The following is a 17,536-nucleotide window of genomic DNA, read 5'->3' as shown; positions in this document are numbered from 1 at the left end:
TGGCTCTAACTCATTTTGACTGCTTTTCACACACAAATACTAGTATAAACTTATAAATACAGAGGCTTCTGTGGCTGGTGCAGGAAACAGTGAGGCCTGTTAACATCTGTACAGCAGAACATGAGTGCTACATTCAATTGTGACAGCACAACAATTGACACTAGCAAGACACCATTGCAATTGTGGGCAGTCTGTAAAGTTTCAGGAAGCCTGAGTATTTGCAAGATACCCATGGACATTCACAGGAAAAATGAGAGAGGCAATTAAACTCTGAAGCAGCCTGGCGTCAATATAGAATATGCCAAAAGTTTCCTACATCCGGGTTGTTGGCAATCCCAGCATAACGAACCAAGTGTTATCGCAGGGCAGCAGCCTTACCAAACACTGCAACAGTTAGTTAAACAACTAACAGTAGGAAAACATGGCACCCATAAGCTTGCTGCATATTTGTAGTGGGCTACTAATTACCAGAAAGCTATGTAGGCCATGAATGGTATGCCTTGTATTCTCTTGCACACTTCTAAATCCTAACACTGACCAATCATATTTTAGGACCAATAATATCTAAGAAATCCGACGTTAGTGGTCTTACAGCAATGTTAAAAATGCACTGTACTGAAGCACTGACTCTTGTTAAATTAGTGAATGTCTTGAGGAAAGCTACTGCATCATGACCGGTAAGTCCTATTTTAGCATTTTATGAGATGAGATTGCAGTACACCAACAAGGATTTTAAAGAAATATAAGCCATGTTTTTTCCCTACTGTTGCTGTTACTCTTCCCAATACAGGGTGACTCAGCTAAGCTGAGCTACCAGCAACAATGTTGCTTATTCAAATGTAACTAGGGCCTATAGTGGTATATGTTGTATCTCTAAGAGATGAATTCCATGGCATTTCATATTTCAAAATTCAATTAGTAGTCTCTCAGAATTGCAATGTTTAGAACTTAGGATTTATGTTATTGAATATGAAATCAACTGCCTGTCTCATATGAAAGATCGTGGTTTTGCCATCAGATAAGGAGGAAACAGGATATTGCACCACTGCAGTACTGTTATGCACTGAGATGACAAAAGTCATGGGATAGCAATGTGCACATACAGAGAGATGGCAGTAGTACCACAAACATAATGTATAAAAAAAGCAGTGCACTGGCAGAGCTATCATTTGTACTCAGGTGATTCTTGTGAAAAGGTTTCTCGCATGATTATGGCCACAGGACTGGAATTAACAGATTTTGAATGCAGAACGGTCGTTGGAGCTAGACACATGGGACATTCCATGTAGGAAATCATTATGGAATACAGTATTCCAAGATCCACAGTGTCGGGTGTGTGCCAAAAATACCAAATTTGAGGCATTACCTCTCACTACAGTCAATGTATGAAATAACTGCAGAAATCAATGTGGGGCCTATGACGAATGTATCTGTTAGGACAGTGCGGCGACTTTGGCATTAATGGGCTATGGCAGCAACTATTGACTCGAGTATGTTTGCTAACAGCAGGACATGAGCCTCTCGTGACCTTTACGGTTGGACCTTAGACCGGAAGCCCATGGCCTGGTCAGGTGAGTCCTAATTTCATTTGGTGAGAGCTGATGGTACGGTTCAAGTGTAGTGCAGACCCTGTGAAGCCATGGATGCATGTTGTCAACAAGGCACTGTGCAACCTGGTGTGGTCTCGATACTGGTATGGGCTGAATATACCGGGTGATCAAAAATTTGAAAACTTAATAAACCACGGAATAATGTAGATAGAGAGGTAAAAATTGACACACATGCTTGGAATGACGTGGGTTTTATTAGAACAAAAAAGTAGTGCTAGACGCATGAAAGATCTCTTGCGCGCTTCGTTTGGTGATGATCGTGTGCTCAGCTGCCACTTTCGTCATGCTTGGCCTCCCAGGTCCCCAGACCTCAGTCCGTGCGATTATTGGCTTTGGGGTTACCTGAAGTCGCAAGTGTATTGTGATAGACCGACATCTCTAGGGATGCTGAAAGACAACATCCGACGCCAATGCCTCACCATAACTCCGGACATACTTTACAGTGCTGTTTACAACATTATTCCTCGACTACAGCTATTGTTGAGGAATGATGGTGGACATATTGAGCATTTCCTGTAAAGAACATCATCTTTGCTTTGTCTTACTTTGTTATGCTAATTATTGCTATTCTGATCAGATGAAGCGCCATCTGTCGGACATTTTTTGAACGTTTGTATTTTTTTGGTTCTCATAAAACTCCATGTCATTCCAAGCATGTGTGTCAATTTGTACCTCTCTATCTACATTATTCCGTGATTTATTCAGTTTTCAAATTTATACTGACTTTTTGATCACCCGGTACATGGAATGAACTGGGTCCTCTGGTTCAACAGCACCAATGACTGACAGGAAATGGTTATGTTCAGCTACTTGGAGACCATTTCCAGCCATTTATGGATTTCATGTTTGCAAACAACAATGGAATTTTATGGATGAAAATGCACTATATCATTGGGCCACAACTGTTTGTAACTGGTTTGAAGAACATTGTGGACAATTCAAGTGAATGATTTGGTCACCCAGATCATCTGGCCATGCCAATGAAGATTTGTAGGACATAATCAAGAGGTCAGTTCGTGCTCAGCATCCTGCACTGCCAAAACTTTCACAATTATGGACGGTTATAGAGGCAGCGTGGCTTAACATTTCTGAAGAGGACTTCCAACGACTTGTTGAGTCCATACCACATTAAGTTGCTGCTCTATGTTGCATAAAAGGAGGTCTGACATGATATTGGAAGGTATCCCATGAGTTTTGTTATCTCACTGTAAAAGGAACAAGGATTTGAGGTATTTCTACAAAAGAAAGCAATCTGTTTCATGTTCGAAACAGATAAATCCTATGTTATAAGTACTGTAATCCTTCCGAAACAAATAACCGGATTTTGAAGAGCGAAACGCTGTTGAGATCGTCACTTTCAGAACTACAATGCTAGCACCAGAAATTATAATAGCTCCATTTGAAACAGTTATTTTTATACCGATAACACTATAATGTAGCTACTACAGAAGGATACTGCACGTCATTTGGTGAGGACTTTCTCACAATCCGTCTGGATGGAAACAAATATGATGTCTTAAACAACTTAGATGAATAATGAAGTATAACTGTTTGAAAATCTTGGACACCATTTCATATGTAAGACCCAACATATAATGTGATATATGAAGAATGACCGGTAAGATGTATGAGAGCCAGATGGCCCTAATATTGACAGGATAAAAAATAATTCGTTTGCACGTTAAGAATCTTCCCGATCTTATCACGTCGCTCATATTACCTTGAAAATAATTTTTTTGCATATTACAGCAGTTACTGACTGTTTCTGTCGACGTGAGTCTGACAACTCAGCACAGAATACTGCGGCCTAATACCCCAGAAGAAAACCGAGAGTGTAGGCGTGTGGTGCGTTCGTCGCTCCCTGGAGCGGTTCGGACCGTTAGCTGGCGGTCTGGCGAGTCCTACGCTGGAGCGATGAGCCGTTACACGGACTCGGGATGTGCCTACGTCACAGAGTGCGGTGTGCCTAACACCTGCCGTCTGCAGCTCTGTTTCATATACCGCTTATTCCAGTTTCATCGTCAACGCTTCTAACTGATTTATCAATCGTGCCATACAAATTTCATGATACTACACTTAACATTTCTCTCTTTGGCCGAGTTATCCACCAGGTTATTTGTATCTTGCTGTCAGCGTTTCATTTCCAGGTCGTACCTGTGTGCTAGAATAGCAGTGCTCTGCGATCTTTCCCTAATCCTACGGAACCGACTTGACTGATTTTAAAAGTGAGTAATTTCCCTATTACGGCCAGTGTTTCCCAACTCTCTCTGCAGAGAAAGTTAATAGAAGCGCTGTTAAGTGGGAGCGGAAACGGCTAATGAAAATACCTACGTTCTGCTCTGACTGAGTAGAAGAGCTCAGTTTTAAATAATTCCGTGAAGCGGTTTGCAACTAGCGAGATCGGGGCTCAGCTGACAGCGTCCTCGTGGGTTGTGGCAGTCTTGTTTCCTCTAGCGGCGGAAGTGGTGTTTTTGCAGCATATTTCAAAAATTGGGAGGTGAAGTGGATCCTTTGCCATTAACCGAGTTATTTCTTACACTGGGAGATTCCAAAGTTTGTTGCCGAACGCGGGCATGGATTTCGGATTGAACGTTTCGTTGTCGTAGGAGAGTGTTATCTGTAAGTGGGAATGCACGTACTGCGTAGACAGACCACTTGCATATCAGATGTCGAAGCCAGCAGCTAGCTGGACGGTATTATTTTAAAGAGCGAGGCAGACTCGATGATGTTAAGTAGAAGACAATAAGTTGCACTCTTTTTCGTGGATATTTGAGAGTATGTTTTTGTGTGATTCTTTCCGTATTGACTTTGAACTGTTTTTTGTTGTTGTTGTCGGCTGGAGTTGCCTCCAGCCAGTTGGAGGAGATGCATTGAACTGTTGGCGGTGAACATTCTCCAGTCCAGTTTTCGGATCTCGGAGTGGCAGCGCCCAGTTGACTAAAATAATCTTAAAATGGCTCTGAGCACTATGGACTGCTGAGGTCATTAGTCCCCTAGAACTTAGAACTAGTTAAACCTAACTAACCTAAGGACATCACACACATCCATGCCCGAGGCAGGATTCGAACCTGCGACCGTAGCGGTCTTGCGGTTCCAGACTGCAGCGCCTTTAACCGCACGGCCACTTCGGCCGGCTAAAATAATCTTAATATACATCTTTGGTTCCAAACAAACCAGTCCCTGAGGCGTAAATGTCGTCAACGATCTTGAATAAATGGGCAGAAGACGCACATGTCAACTTTCTTCAGAGTAACTACAATGACTTAGGGAATTTCAGAGATGAACTTAATATAAAACTGGCTCATGAGGATAAATGGGCAAGTATCAGAATGAGGACTGAAATTTATCAGGTTGCGCATGTGGCTGATTAGTCAAATAACGGCTTCTTAATTATTATTTCCTGCCTGGAATGTTGTTATTCAACGTATTACTCTGATTTTACTTTACATAAGTTCTGGTTGTATGACCTTTTATGAATGACGCCCATGTCCACCTGAATAAAAATAAGACTGATACGATTAAAAAAGCCCAATGCTAATCGCCGTTGTTTTAGTATAATGGGACTGGGCCTATATACGGAAAACGAGATGACCAATGACTAACACGACACGAGAGTACTATCCGTTTCGTTTGTAAGTTAACAATGGGCGTTCCTAATGTATTAGTTAGATGGTTACAAATGTGAAACTTACAAGTAACGGTGAGCTGATATACTTCTTCAATCAACAGATGGGACTGAGTGGGAACAAGGCCTAAGTGTTGGCATATCAGATATTTTGGATTTTCACAGAAATTTTAATTTCGCAGTCAAATCACAGACGCCATTCTGTAGCATCTATATTAATGTTTTTTATTCCTAAACAAAAAATGTATACACTGATAGAAAGAGAAAGGGTTTGCCGAACGCTACCAGACTGATAATCCAGTATTTCCACGCCTGTGAGGTTACAAAAGTCATGGAATACCTCCTAACATCGCGTTGGATCTTCTTTTGCAACTCGACGTGGCATGAACTCAACGAATCGTTGGAAGTCCGCTGCAGAAATACTGAGCTGCGCTGCCTTTGTAGCCGTTCGTGATTGCTAAAGTGCTGACGGTGCGGATTTTGTGCACGAACTGACCTCTCGATTATATCACATAAATGTTCTATGGGACTCACGTCGGACGATCTGGGCGGCCAAAGCATTCGCTCAAATTGTCCAGAATGTTCTTCAAACCTATCGCGAATAATTGTGGTCCAGTGACATGGTGTATTGTCATCCATAAAATGAATGGCTGCAAATGATCGCCAAGCAGCCGAATATTACTATTTCCAGCCAATGAGCGTATCAGCTGGACTAGAGGACCTAATCCATTCCAAGTAAACACAGCCCACGCCATTATGGAGCCGCCACCAGCTTGCACAGTGTCTTGTTGACAGCTAGGGTTCATGTCTTCGTGGAATCTGCGCCACACTCAAAACCTACCATCAGATCGGACCCATTGAAATTGGGACTCATCTGATCAGACCATGGTTTTCCAGTCGTCTAGGGTCCAACCGATATGATCACGAGCGCAGGAGAGGCGCTACAGACAGCCGAGTCGGTCGTTTGCTGCCATAGCCCATTAACGCCAAAGTCGCTGCGCTATCCCAACGGATAGTTGGTCGTATGTCACACATTAATTTCTGCGATTATTTCACGCACTGTTGCTTGTCTGTTAGCACCGACAACTCTAGGCAAACGCCACTGCTCTCAGTCGTTGAAGGCCATCGGCCACTGCGTTGTCTGTGGTTAGAGATCATGCCTCAGATTTGGTATTCTTGACACTGTGGGAATACAGAATTCCCTCACCATTTCTGAAAAGGAATGTCTCATGCGTCTAGCACCAACTACCATTACGCACTCAAAGTCTGTTAACTTCTGTCGGGCGACCACCATCACGTCGGAAACCTTTTCACGTGAATCACCTGAGTACAAATGATAGCTCCGCTAATGCACTGCCTTTTCATACCTTGTGTACGCAATACTACTGCCCTCTGTATATGTGCATATCCCATGACTTTTGTCAACTCACTGTTAGCTGGTTAAAATTGCATCCTTATGCGAGCCCATTTTCAGTACATGAAAAAGGCTATTGTTACGGATGAAAAATGGTGTTAATACATGACGGCTGTTATTGACACTTCAGATGGAATACGTAACACAGCATATCCAGAGGACGTGCACGGGCAGCTTAACGCCTTATTTCGGACTCTTGAGAACAATCGAATCCTTGGTTTGAGGGACACGGGGACAGCAAACCGACAGACTGCTAAACGAGTAGTGACGAGATGCACTTAGATGAGCAGTGTGGTAAGAAGAGTTTCACAAGGAAGACACCACAAGAAGAAGATAATATCGTCCGACTGACTCTGGCGAAGATACGAGAGGCAACAGAAGAAATCGGGGCCCCTGTTACTGGCAGAAACCACCAACTGTCGTGAACGGATCACTGCAAGCTGGGCTGTGATGTCCAGTTGCAATCTGTCGTTACCGCAAACACTACATCACACACAATACAGACTGCCATGGTTTAGAGTTGAGATGTCCAACCAGCAGTCCGTGAGTCTCATGCGGCCAAAACCAAGTATTGGGACCAGTGGCGGCTCGTTAGTATACATTCCGGGTGTTCACAAATTTTTCGATTCAAATAAATTTGAGAATGTGAAATTTATTGCATCTGCTGTATAAGAGTTACGTGTATCAACAAGTTTATACAACTACAGCCACTGCCAATAATAATAATAAAAACAGTAATAATAATGTGCATAACTTACATGGCCAAAGAAAAAATTGTTCTCTTAAATTTTTGTTGTTTTGTACATAATTAAGCACAGGTTAGGGCAATAATGAAATAATTTGTAATCTTTCGCTCTCTGTTTCGCATTTTTGTAAAAGTGAGAGTTTTCTTGCTTTTCTATTTTTTCAGATAAATGTATTCCCTACAAATGTATTAGTTCGCCGGCCGCTGTGGCCGAGCGGCTCTAGGCGCTTCAGTCCGGAACCGCGCTGCTGCTACGGTCGCAGGTTCGCACTCTGCCTCGGGCATGGATGTGTGTGATGTCCTTAGATTAGTTAGGTTTAAGTAGTTCTAAGCCTAGGGGACTGATGATCTCAGATGTTAAGTCCCATAGTCCTTAGAGCCATTTGAATCATTTTTGTATTAGTTTACGAATTTATGCACCCGCACAACAGCATGTGCTAACTATACAGTTCCTTGTTAAATGTTCGCTTGTAGTCACGCTTATTTGATTTTATCACTCTCTTAATCAAAAATCTGTTATCAGAGACCCTAGTTCCTTTGCGGCTAACTTTTCCTGGTAATTTACTTTTCTGTTCCCGGAATGAGATTTTCACTGTGCTGCGGAGTGTACGCTAAATATGAAACTTCCTGGCAGATTAAAGCTGTGTGGCGGCGAACCGCGACTCGAACTCAGAACCTTTGCCTTTTGCGGGCAAGTGCTCTACCGAGTGAGCTACCCAAGCACGGATCACAACCCGTCCTCTTTTCTGTTAACAATTAAAATAAATTCAACGTAGTTCATGTTTACACTGTTCACGAAAGCCGATTCCCGCACAGTAAACAACAATCTCCAAACACAAACTGCCGTTGTGGAAACGATTAAACGCAAATAGTAACGTCTACCAACATGGTCACTTGACTAGAATACAAAGAGGCGCTGAGATCCATAGAGGCCTAAAGCACACCGCCATCGATTCCACATTTACGTGAATATCAGACAAACCAGCGAGACAGCTTTTCGCGAATTTTCATATATAAAATGTGGGCCTACAGCACAGATAAACCTGACTCACCATAAGATCGACAGATCTCAGAAGATGGTCACGAGAGCAGGCAATATCGCGCTGTTAGCAGACATACTCGAGTCAATAGTTGCTGCCATAGCCCATTAACGCCAAAATCGCCGCAACGTCCTAACGGATACGCTCGTCACACGTCCCACACTGATTTCTGCGCTATTTCACACATTGTATGTGGTGGGAGGTAATGCCTGAAATTTGGTATTCTCGGCACACAACCGGCACTGTGGATCTTGGAATACTGTATTCCATAACGATTTCGTATATGGAACGTCCAATGTGTCTAGCTCCAACTACATTCTACATTCAAAGTCTGTTAGTGGCCATAATCATGCCACAAACCTTTTCACGTAAATCACCTGAATACTAATAATAGCTCCGCCAATGCACCGGTCCTTTATACCTAATGTTCGTGATACTACTGCCGTCTCTATACGTGTTTATCGCTATCCCATTACTTTTGTCACTGCAGTGTTTAACAGCACCGCGATGGTGCAATACCCTGTTTCTTCCTTATTTGACTGCAAAACCACAATCTTCCACGTAAGACAGGCAACTGATTTCATGTTGAAATACGTAAGCGCCACGTTCTAAACATTATAATTTCTGAGAGACTACTTACCGAATTTTTAAGTGCCAAATCCTATGGAATTCATCTCTTAGATAGACAATACTAGCAACAGATACTACTTAGTTCCATTTGAATAAGCGACACTGTTGCAGTTTGCCATCCAACTAAAAGAAAAATTTGATCACGCACGCATCTTTATTGGTGTTTTACCAATCGTACCTGACCAGAGATAAATATCCCCTTCCACACAGTCATCCATTACGTATGTCCTCTTTCTTGGAAGCACTTAACGTTTGTGAACATTTACTCTCAAGATTAAGGCACACAACGAGTAAAAATGGAATCATAATCTCAGAATAACACCTTGAGAACACTCAGAGTAACAGCCACTTTGGTCGAATCTAAAACTGATACTTCAGTTTCCAAATTCAAATGCCTCATTAACTCTATGATTTGTAATTAGTTATATATAAAATTATTAACGAAAGCTCATATATAAAATGACAAAATTAATTCCATATTTTTTTTTAGAATAATGAATCATAAATTAATAAATTCTAAGTTACTTAAATGTGTTAAATATACACACCTATGAGCGTCCTTGCCACCCCCTCTCCCGCTAGTGGTTATGTTAGTGTGAAGTACGAATATATTATGTGTGGCCCAAAAATACTCATCTTCTTCAAATATGACTCAGGTAAGCTGAAAGGTTTAACACCCCTGTTTCAGAGCTAGAATCACCTGGGGTGCTAAGTGGGCTCTGTGATGTTGAGCGATGAGTCACTCTTATATCTGAGGCTGTTGGGACGAGCACAAAGCGGATAGATGAGTTGGTGGAAAGGCTAATGTAAGGCCTCACACTAAAAATTTTGGTAAATATCGGACTGATGCCGTTTGTGTATTTGCACCAGTTTGTGTATAAATTGTGTATCACTTAGGCTTCTGGAAAAGTTATGGAGCATTCAGTCTACTGAATAACTCGACGATGAAGGAAAACGCCAGTGGTCTTTCTTTTTCCCTCTTCTCTCGAAGGAGCCACCCAGCATTCGCCTCTAATCGTTTTGGGAGTGCCGGATTAGCCACGTAATAAAAGTTAGTAAATGTTACGGGGCCCCGTGCATTATGGAGCCCCGCGCCTAGGTAAAAAAAAACTAACAACTTAGATATTGATGATATTCTGTCTACTGTCCAACGGAAAAATGGTGGCGACCAAATTTACGATGAGTAATAACAAATGTAGGCCACTTCTAAAAGTCAGCACTGGAGACACCATACATTGTGTGTCTTAAGTTGACAACACTGCAAAATTTACCGAGGATTCCCTAACGTTTTCCAAACTAGCCGTAATAACACGATCAGTTAGAATATGCTTCTCATTTACCAATAAGAAAGTAAATATCGGATATCCTGTTTATTTATGTAAGTCTACCATTACAGTCGTTCACACCTAGAGTACTTACTTTTGTTACAGTACTTTTGAAACGAGACGTCTAGAGTAAACGTTGCTTTCTTGTCGGAGGACTATTGTATAACGCGCTGTAGTTTCGCGGCTCCTGCGTTTCTTTTGTGTCGGCGTTTCTTTGCCGGCCGCGGTGGACTAACAGGACAACAGAAGAATATATTAAACGAGTGAAATATAATTAATTTTATCTAGTGATTGCGAAATTTGCCGATAGAAAAACGGGAAGCACTGAAGAACAAGGTAAGCGTATTTGAATTGTTTATATATGCAACCAAGTTATAAGAAAAAGGCCAAGGAGGTTCTATGAGCAAAGTACATAACACTGTAGGTATCAATATCGGTATTTGATCTGATCATATGTCATCGTTATAATTAATTTACTTACGAATACATAAATATTTATTTGCCCCTGAGAAAACAGGAGTGGGATTGTATTCCTGATAACACCCATAAAATGGTGCACGAATGGATGACAGTTTTCACAACGTGCTTCCATCCACCCTGCTGGACCCTCGTTTGTGAAAATGTAATTAAAATAATCAGCCGTGAGACACCATTAAAAATAACTATAACAGCTATAACGCTGTAGGCTTGGAAACTAAGGCCCTGTGTTCAGTACTTTCAGAAGGCTAATTTCTTTTTAAATCGTTATCAAAAAGACTGTGGTCTTCATTTGTTAAATTTGGTTTCAGTTAAAATTCTTTTCTTAAATTCCATTTCTGATCCTTGAATGCCTCCTGCCAATCACTGTATTAACTTCATTATTTTGCACAAATTTAATGAAGTGGATTTTTTTATAAAAATGTAATTGCATAAGATAGCGTTTACATTAGGTTGGTGCATAAATTCATAGCGTTTTTGTTTTGCATATTGGTATTCCAGTTGCTACGATTTTGTGTGCAATGGGGAAGGTTCAAAAATCGATGTGTGGGTACCGCATGCTGAAAGTCAAAATCACAAACAATCGGCGGATGGCCGTACGTGTATCTCTGCTCGCTCGTCATTAGTAAGCTCGTGACGAAAAATGGCGTCTTTATGTTAATATAAGGAAAAGAAAGGAACGTTTGAGCCCAAACAAAGCAGCAACTCCCCGTACAAAGACCAACACGCATGCACGAAAGATAATGTTATGCAACTGGTGGAACAGTGGCGGTGTGGTGACCTAATAATTGCTTCCCCGATGTGTAACCGTCATTGTTGGCATTTATTTTGTCAACAACTGAGATTTTTTGCAGACGCAATCCAAGAAAAACAACCAAGAAGACTGCTTGAAGCGACGATAATCATCCAAGAAGATGCACATATCGTTTTGGGACCAAAGTAAAGAGTTTTTTTTATTTTATATACTAAACTTTCAGACCCAAAGCAAATCGAGGGGCTGTTCCTAGCATTTACCATGGGGCCCGCTCTGGTGTAATCTGGCAATGGGTTTAGGTAAAACGCGGAAAATGTAAAGTCGCATGGGATGGCGGTTTCTCCGCTGCTGCCCGCGGCTACTTACCCGCTCGCATGGAGACGTTGCTGGCTGCCTCATGCGCCTGCAACAGCGCCCTCCTCGTCACCTGCGGGTCCAGTGGGCCGAAGGCGGCGCGTCCAGACCGCGAAGAGCCGCGGAAGGCGCGCGTCACCGCAGAGCTGCCAACACAGAACCGTCGCGGGCTCACTCTCACCAGTATTCATCAATCCAAATCAGTGGTTCCCAGCCCGGGGATAATTGCCCCCTGAGGAGGGATAGAAACTTAACGATTCGATCTCTTTCAAAACTAAATTATTTCCAAAATATCATTATTACCATAATCACAATTTTGTAAGACTAATACTATTTATATAAGTTATCGACAATTACTTTTTCTCAGTTGGCAGCATTAATCCGGGGGAGGTTAGAGGTTCCTTCACATAGTCCACCCTCTACGCACGTATGTTGAGCTCTGTCTCGTATATCGCTGACGGTAAAAAGTGAGACATACACGTAACAAATGCTAAATATTTCACAACAATGCCTTCTCCAAGTTGTAGATAGTACCTGCAGTCGTCCATAAATTGCTTAATTACTCGCTTCGAAACAGATAAATGAATTAATGGACAGCACAACGCAGCAGTAACCACGTAATTGTGTACACAGTATTATTATTGTTGTTGTTATTATTAGACTGGTTAGACACAAAGCCTTAACAGTCTGAAGTCGTACAATTTGCGCCCGTTCAAAGCCAGTTCAGCAATAAAGTGATTCACAAACAGTAAGCATAGTGCACACATCTGACCCTGTTTGATTTTAAATGGGGATGCAGTGTGTCGGTCAAGCAAATGCCGCAATGGAGAGAAGTAATGTAGGGGAAGTATGTTGCGCGCGCACGCACGCACGCGCGCGCACATACACACACACACACACACACACACACACACACACACACTGAATATCATTCATCGTTCATAAAGAAAAGTGTTTCAAGAAAAGTCTTTCATTGTACAGTTTAGTTAGGTGCTGAAGTTGATCAGAATGTGGTGGAAGGGGAGGGAGGGAATACTAGCTAATGTCTGATTGCACTCAGGGGTAACAGTCTAAGAAAGGTTGGGGACCACTCATCTAAATGTTAACAAAAGCGCATGGGGCAGCAGATTGCATGTAACGGGAGGTAGCCACCGAGGCAGAACAGAGCTACTTTCAAAATATCCATACTGTTCATGACCATTGCTCACCGGGAGATCGATCGCCACATGGTGAACTATCGTGACATGACATGAGAAGAAAGTACGAGAGTCGTTCAATAAGAGATGCACACATTTTTTTTCTTTCTGAAAGCAGGTTGATTTTATTCAGGATTCGAATACAGCATATCATTCCCCAATCTTGACTACAAAATCCTAGTTGTCAACATTATCTCCGTCAATGCGTACAGGGACGGCCTGTATGGCCACATGGTACCAATTTAATGGTCGACGTCGGAGACGCTGTATCAATAACCTCCCCATCACTCACGTACTGCTTCCCGCAGAGTACATCCTTCATTGGGCCAAACAGATAGAAATCGAAAGGTGCGAGATCCGGGCTGTGGGGTGAATGAGAAAGAACAGTCCAAAAAAGTTTTGTGAGCTCCTCTCGGGTGCGTAGACTTGTGTGAGGGTTTGCGTTGTAATCATCTGCACTCTCCAGGCGCCCAGCATACTGAAGTCGTTTCTCCAATTTCCTGAGGGTAGCACAATACACTTCACAACTAATCAATGCACCATGTGCGAGTACATCAAACAGAATCACCCCTTCTGAGTACTAGGAAACTGTCACCATGACAGGCTGAGGGTGCGGCTTTGAACACTTTTTTCAGAGGAAGTGTAGCATGAAGCCACTCCACAGATTGCCGTTTTGTTTCAGGTTCGAAGTGGTGAACCCATGTTTCATAGCTTGTGACGATCAGCGTCGCAACGCGCAATCAATTCCGTCGCTCTTTGTCGTCTTCTGTTAGGCGGTGAGAAACCCGGCGGGCACATACCTTTGAGTACCCAAACTGTTGTACAAGTATGTCAGCACTACCAACAGACACGTCTTGTTGGGCAGCGAGTGTGTTCGCACGTTCCAACGTTGCAGCAGTCACAGGTCTGTGCGACCGGCCACCACGCAGGAGATCGGACAGGTTTGCAAGACCTTATTGCCGTGATGACAGACGCCTCGCCCAACAGCTCGTCGTGCTTTTATTCTCTGCCAGGTCTCTGTAGACATTTTGGCAGCTGTGACTAAGATGTTTGTGTTTCATCTGTTAGTGTGGGTAGGCACTGAGTTACGTACGCTTTTTTAATGCTTTTTGCATTTGTTTCCACTAGTGCTTCCCTTTGGTGGGTATGGACATTGCATATTTTACTACGACGTATTTTGCGAACCTGTTCCACATCTCATGGTTGTTACTATTGGGGTAGATTCTAGCGAAGTCACGCTGTGTGAGCCACATAAGATGTTAAAACCGGCTGGCGAATTTGATAATTTATACAAATGTGGAAATCACTTCTTAGTGTTGGTTGATTGCTTGGTCCAACTTATCCCGATCCTTTTTTTCACACCCGGGCGCAATTCACCTCCTCCTCTTCCCTCCCACACTGTGCCCCTACCCCCTGTTACCGCAAGGTAGTTTTATGGAGTGCTCAGAGCCCGTCCTGGTGTTGTTGGTTTGGCTTGGTTTTAGTTCAACAGCGGTATTTCTTCTGTGGTTAGCGTTATAGTTCTTATGATCATATAGGCCCAAGTGTCATGGAACTAGTATTTTGGTACATTCCAGAAATATACCTTTTTGGCTTATGCTGTTATTTGGGTTAGCTTTTGTTTTATTACAACATGACAATTTAACTGCGATGTCATCCTTCCATCCACCTCTTCAGTATCAGTAGTTTTGTAATTGGCTATAATAGTATATGGTGTTATAATATGGATCTTGGATGTCCGAAAGAACAGATACCATCTTCATACATATATATATATATGGCTCACCGGCCATTTGACCATCGTCTGTGCGGATGCACAAACAGTGCCCGAACTCTTACGGAAATCAGCGGTAAAGCCGCAAGTAATGAGTATGGTGGGCAGGGGCACTATGAATATAGTGCGGGACAATAAGTTTTGCGAATATGGGTCTGCCGGGAGGCGTGCCAGAGATAAGTCCCTGCAGTCGCACTATCCTCTGTTTCCTCGGTGGCTCAGATGGACCAACTGGCACGATAACTCAGCGTGTTCGGTTAGAGGGTTAGCTGCCCCCTGTAATAAAAAACTGAGTTAATCGATCAACAACGACCTTAAAACGGATGTCTTACGACGTCCGCCCCGAGCAGATGCAACGAACAAAAGCGAACAAAATAAGATTTAAAAAAAAATATGGATAGAGCGTCTACCATGTAAGCAGGAGAACCCGGGTTCGAGTCCCCGTCGGGGCACACATTTTCAACTGTCCCCGTTGACATATATCAACGCCTGTAAGCAGCTAAGGGTATTCATTTCACTGTGATTGCAAATCACCAACCCCGCCCCATTAGAAGTACACATCCGCAGTTCCGTTAGTATTAAATTTGCTCGATCCAGACCGCAACAGTGGAGTGGGACTGGCGACTGGAGCATTTCGCAAAAGAACCCATCAACAATCTACTAGCAGCGGCTGGGCCATCCACAAAGTCCGACGACAGCACATAGAGCACACTGTAACAATAAATCAGATGCCTTGTCACCCATATTTCTCAGTTTATTTCACCACTACCAATAAAAAGGGTTTCTATGACTCGACCCAGAGCTTTAAAGCCAGCTTGAATGCGACTGGAAGTTCAGTGAAACGATCTCCAATTTCCTCTGCTGGTTTGTGCTCCTAGATCGCTTCCTCGGACGCCTCTAAGTCTCCCACACACTGAGGCATCTTGGTCTGTCTCACAAATCAAAGTTAAAACTAATCCAATAAATAATTCCAGCTCTGAAACTACAGCAAAGATTCTGCAGCAAAGTGACTTATGCATACACCGCAACTGAAGAGTTATCCGTGGAATTAGAGGAACTTCTAAGGTGAAGACGAAAGATTATGACCATTGGTTATTCTTAATGACCACCTGCATACAGTTTACAAACTTCTAAACAATTACCGATGTGTCTCAACGACGTCACTGAACAACATTTCGCATTTTACAGCTCTGAAATGCAGAAAAACTGCCAAGGCGTGCTCGTCAGAAGTCAAGAAATTTTTTTTTTAAAAAAAAAGAAGAATAAAGTAGTTTTGCAGCTCTGAATGTGTTATAGTGATGCACAAAACTCATTCCTGACTCGGATGAAATGACGGTGCGAGGTGCTCTGCACAATGCACCGTACTGTGGCTTACAGAGTGTATACGCAGAGTTACTAGAAGTAATCACAACTGGAAGGAACACACAGAAAATGTTGTGGGGAAGGCAGGACACTTAGAAAATGTGATAGATCTACTAAGCAGACTGCCTACACTACGCTTGTCCGTCCTCTTTTAGAATACTGCTGCGCAGTGTGGGATCCTTACAAGACAGGACTGACGGAATACATCGAAAAAGTTCAAAGAAGGGCAGCACGTTTTGTATTATCGCCAAATATGGGAGAGAGTGTCACTGAAATGATACAGGATTTGGGCTGGACATCATTAAAAGAAAGGCGTTTTTCATTGCGACCGAATCTTTTCACGAAATTCCAATCACCAACTTTCTCCTCCGAATGCGAAAATATTTTGTTGACACCGGCCTACATAGGGAGAAACGATCACCACTATAAAATAACGGAAATCAGAGCTCATACGAAAAGATACAGGTATTCGTTCTTTCCGCGCGCTGTACGAGATTGGAATAATAGAGAATTGTGAAGGTGGTTCGATGAACCCTCTACCAGGCACTTAAATGTGATTTGCAGAGTATTCATGTAGATGTAGATAAAAGAATGTCAGTATTCAAGTTACCAACTATATGGTTATGCACTCACTAAGTTTTTTCTCCAGTGATCTTGAGCAACGGAGAAGACATTTTGCGTAGTTCATGTTGCACTTGCAAGAGGACGGTGATGATTTCATTTGTCAACAGGATGGTGCTCCACTGCACTTTTACAATGATGTTTGTGAGTTATTGTATACTGAGATACTACGACGATGAATCTGTTCTCGAGTTGCGCTGGATAATAGAAAGAATAGTTACAAAAATAAACACACATTTATAGGATTTGTCGACAGAAAACAAGTGTTTGACAACGTAAAATAGATGTTTGAAATTGTCAGAGAAATAGGTACAAGCTATAGGAAGATATAGGTAATACACAATATGTACGAATACTAAGAGGTAATCGTAAGGATGGAAGACCACCAGTCAAATGCTCGGATTAAAAACTGAAGGAAAGGGCTATAGTCTTTCGCTCCTATTGCTCAATGTTGCACCTCAAAGAAGCAATGACGGAAATAAAACAAAGGTGAAAGGATATCAATGATAGGATTCGCTGATAACATTGCTATCATCAGTGGAAGTGCGGGAAAATTTCAAGACACGTTCAATAGAATGAATGGTCTAATGAGTGAGCAGCAGTGATTAA

General features: G+C 42.4%; 1 protein-coding gene across 1 annotated transcript in view; it reads right to left on the bottom strand.

Moving 5' to 3' along the window:
• LOC126419266 (uncharacterized) overlaps nt 1-17,536 on the bottom strand; it is a 161,789-nt gene that overhangs the window by 15,919 nt on the left and 128,334 nt on the right. Inside the window, exon 3 of the mRNA XM_050086424.1 lies at nt 11,987-12,120. Within this exon, the coding sequence (XP_049942381.1) occupies nt 11,987-12,120 (134 nt within the window). The remainder of the gene's footprint in view (nt 1-11,986; nt 12,121-17,536) is intronic.

This window comes from Schistocerca serialis, chromosome 9 (genome assembly GCF_023864345.2).
Source record: "Schistocerca serialis cubense isolate TAMUIC-IGC-003099 chromosome 9, iqSchSeri2.2, whole genome shotgun sequence".
Taxonomy (NCBI): domain Eukaryota; kingdom Metazoa; phylum Arthropoda; class Insecta; order Orthoptera; family Acrididae; genus Schistocerca; species Schistocerca serialis.
This window is presented reverse-complemented; position numbering and strand designations above follow the sequence as displayed.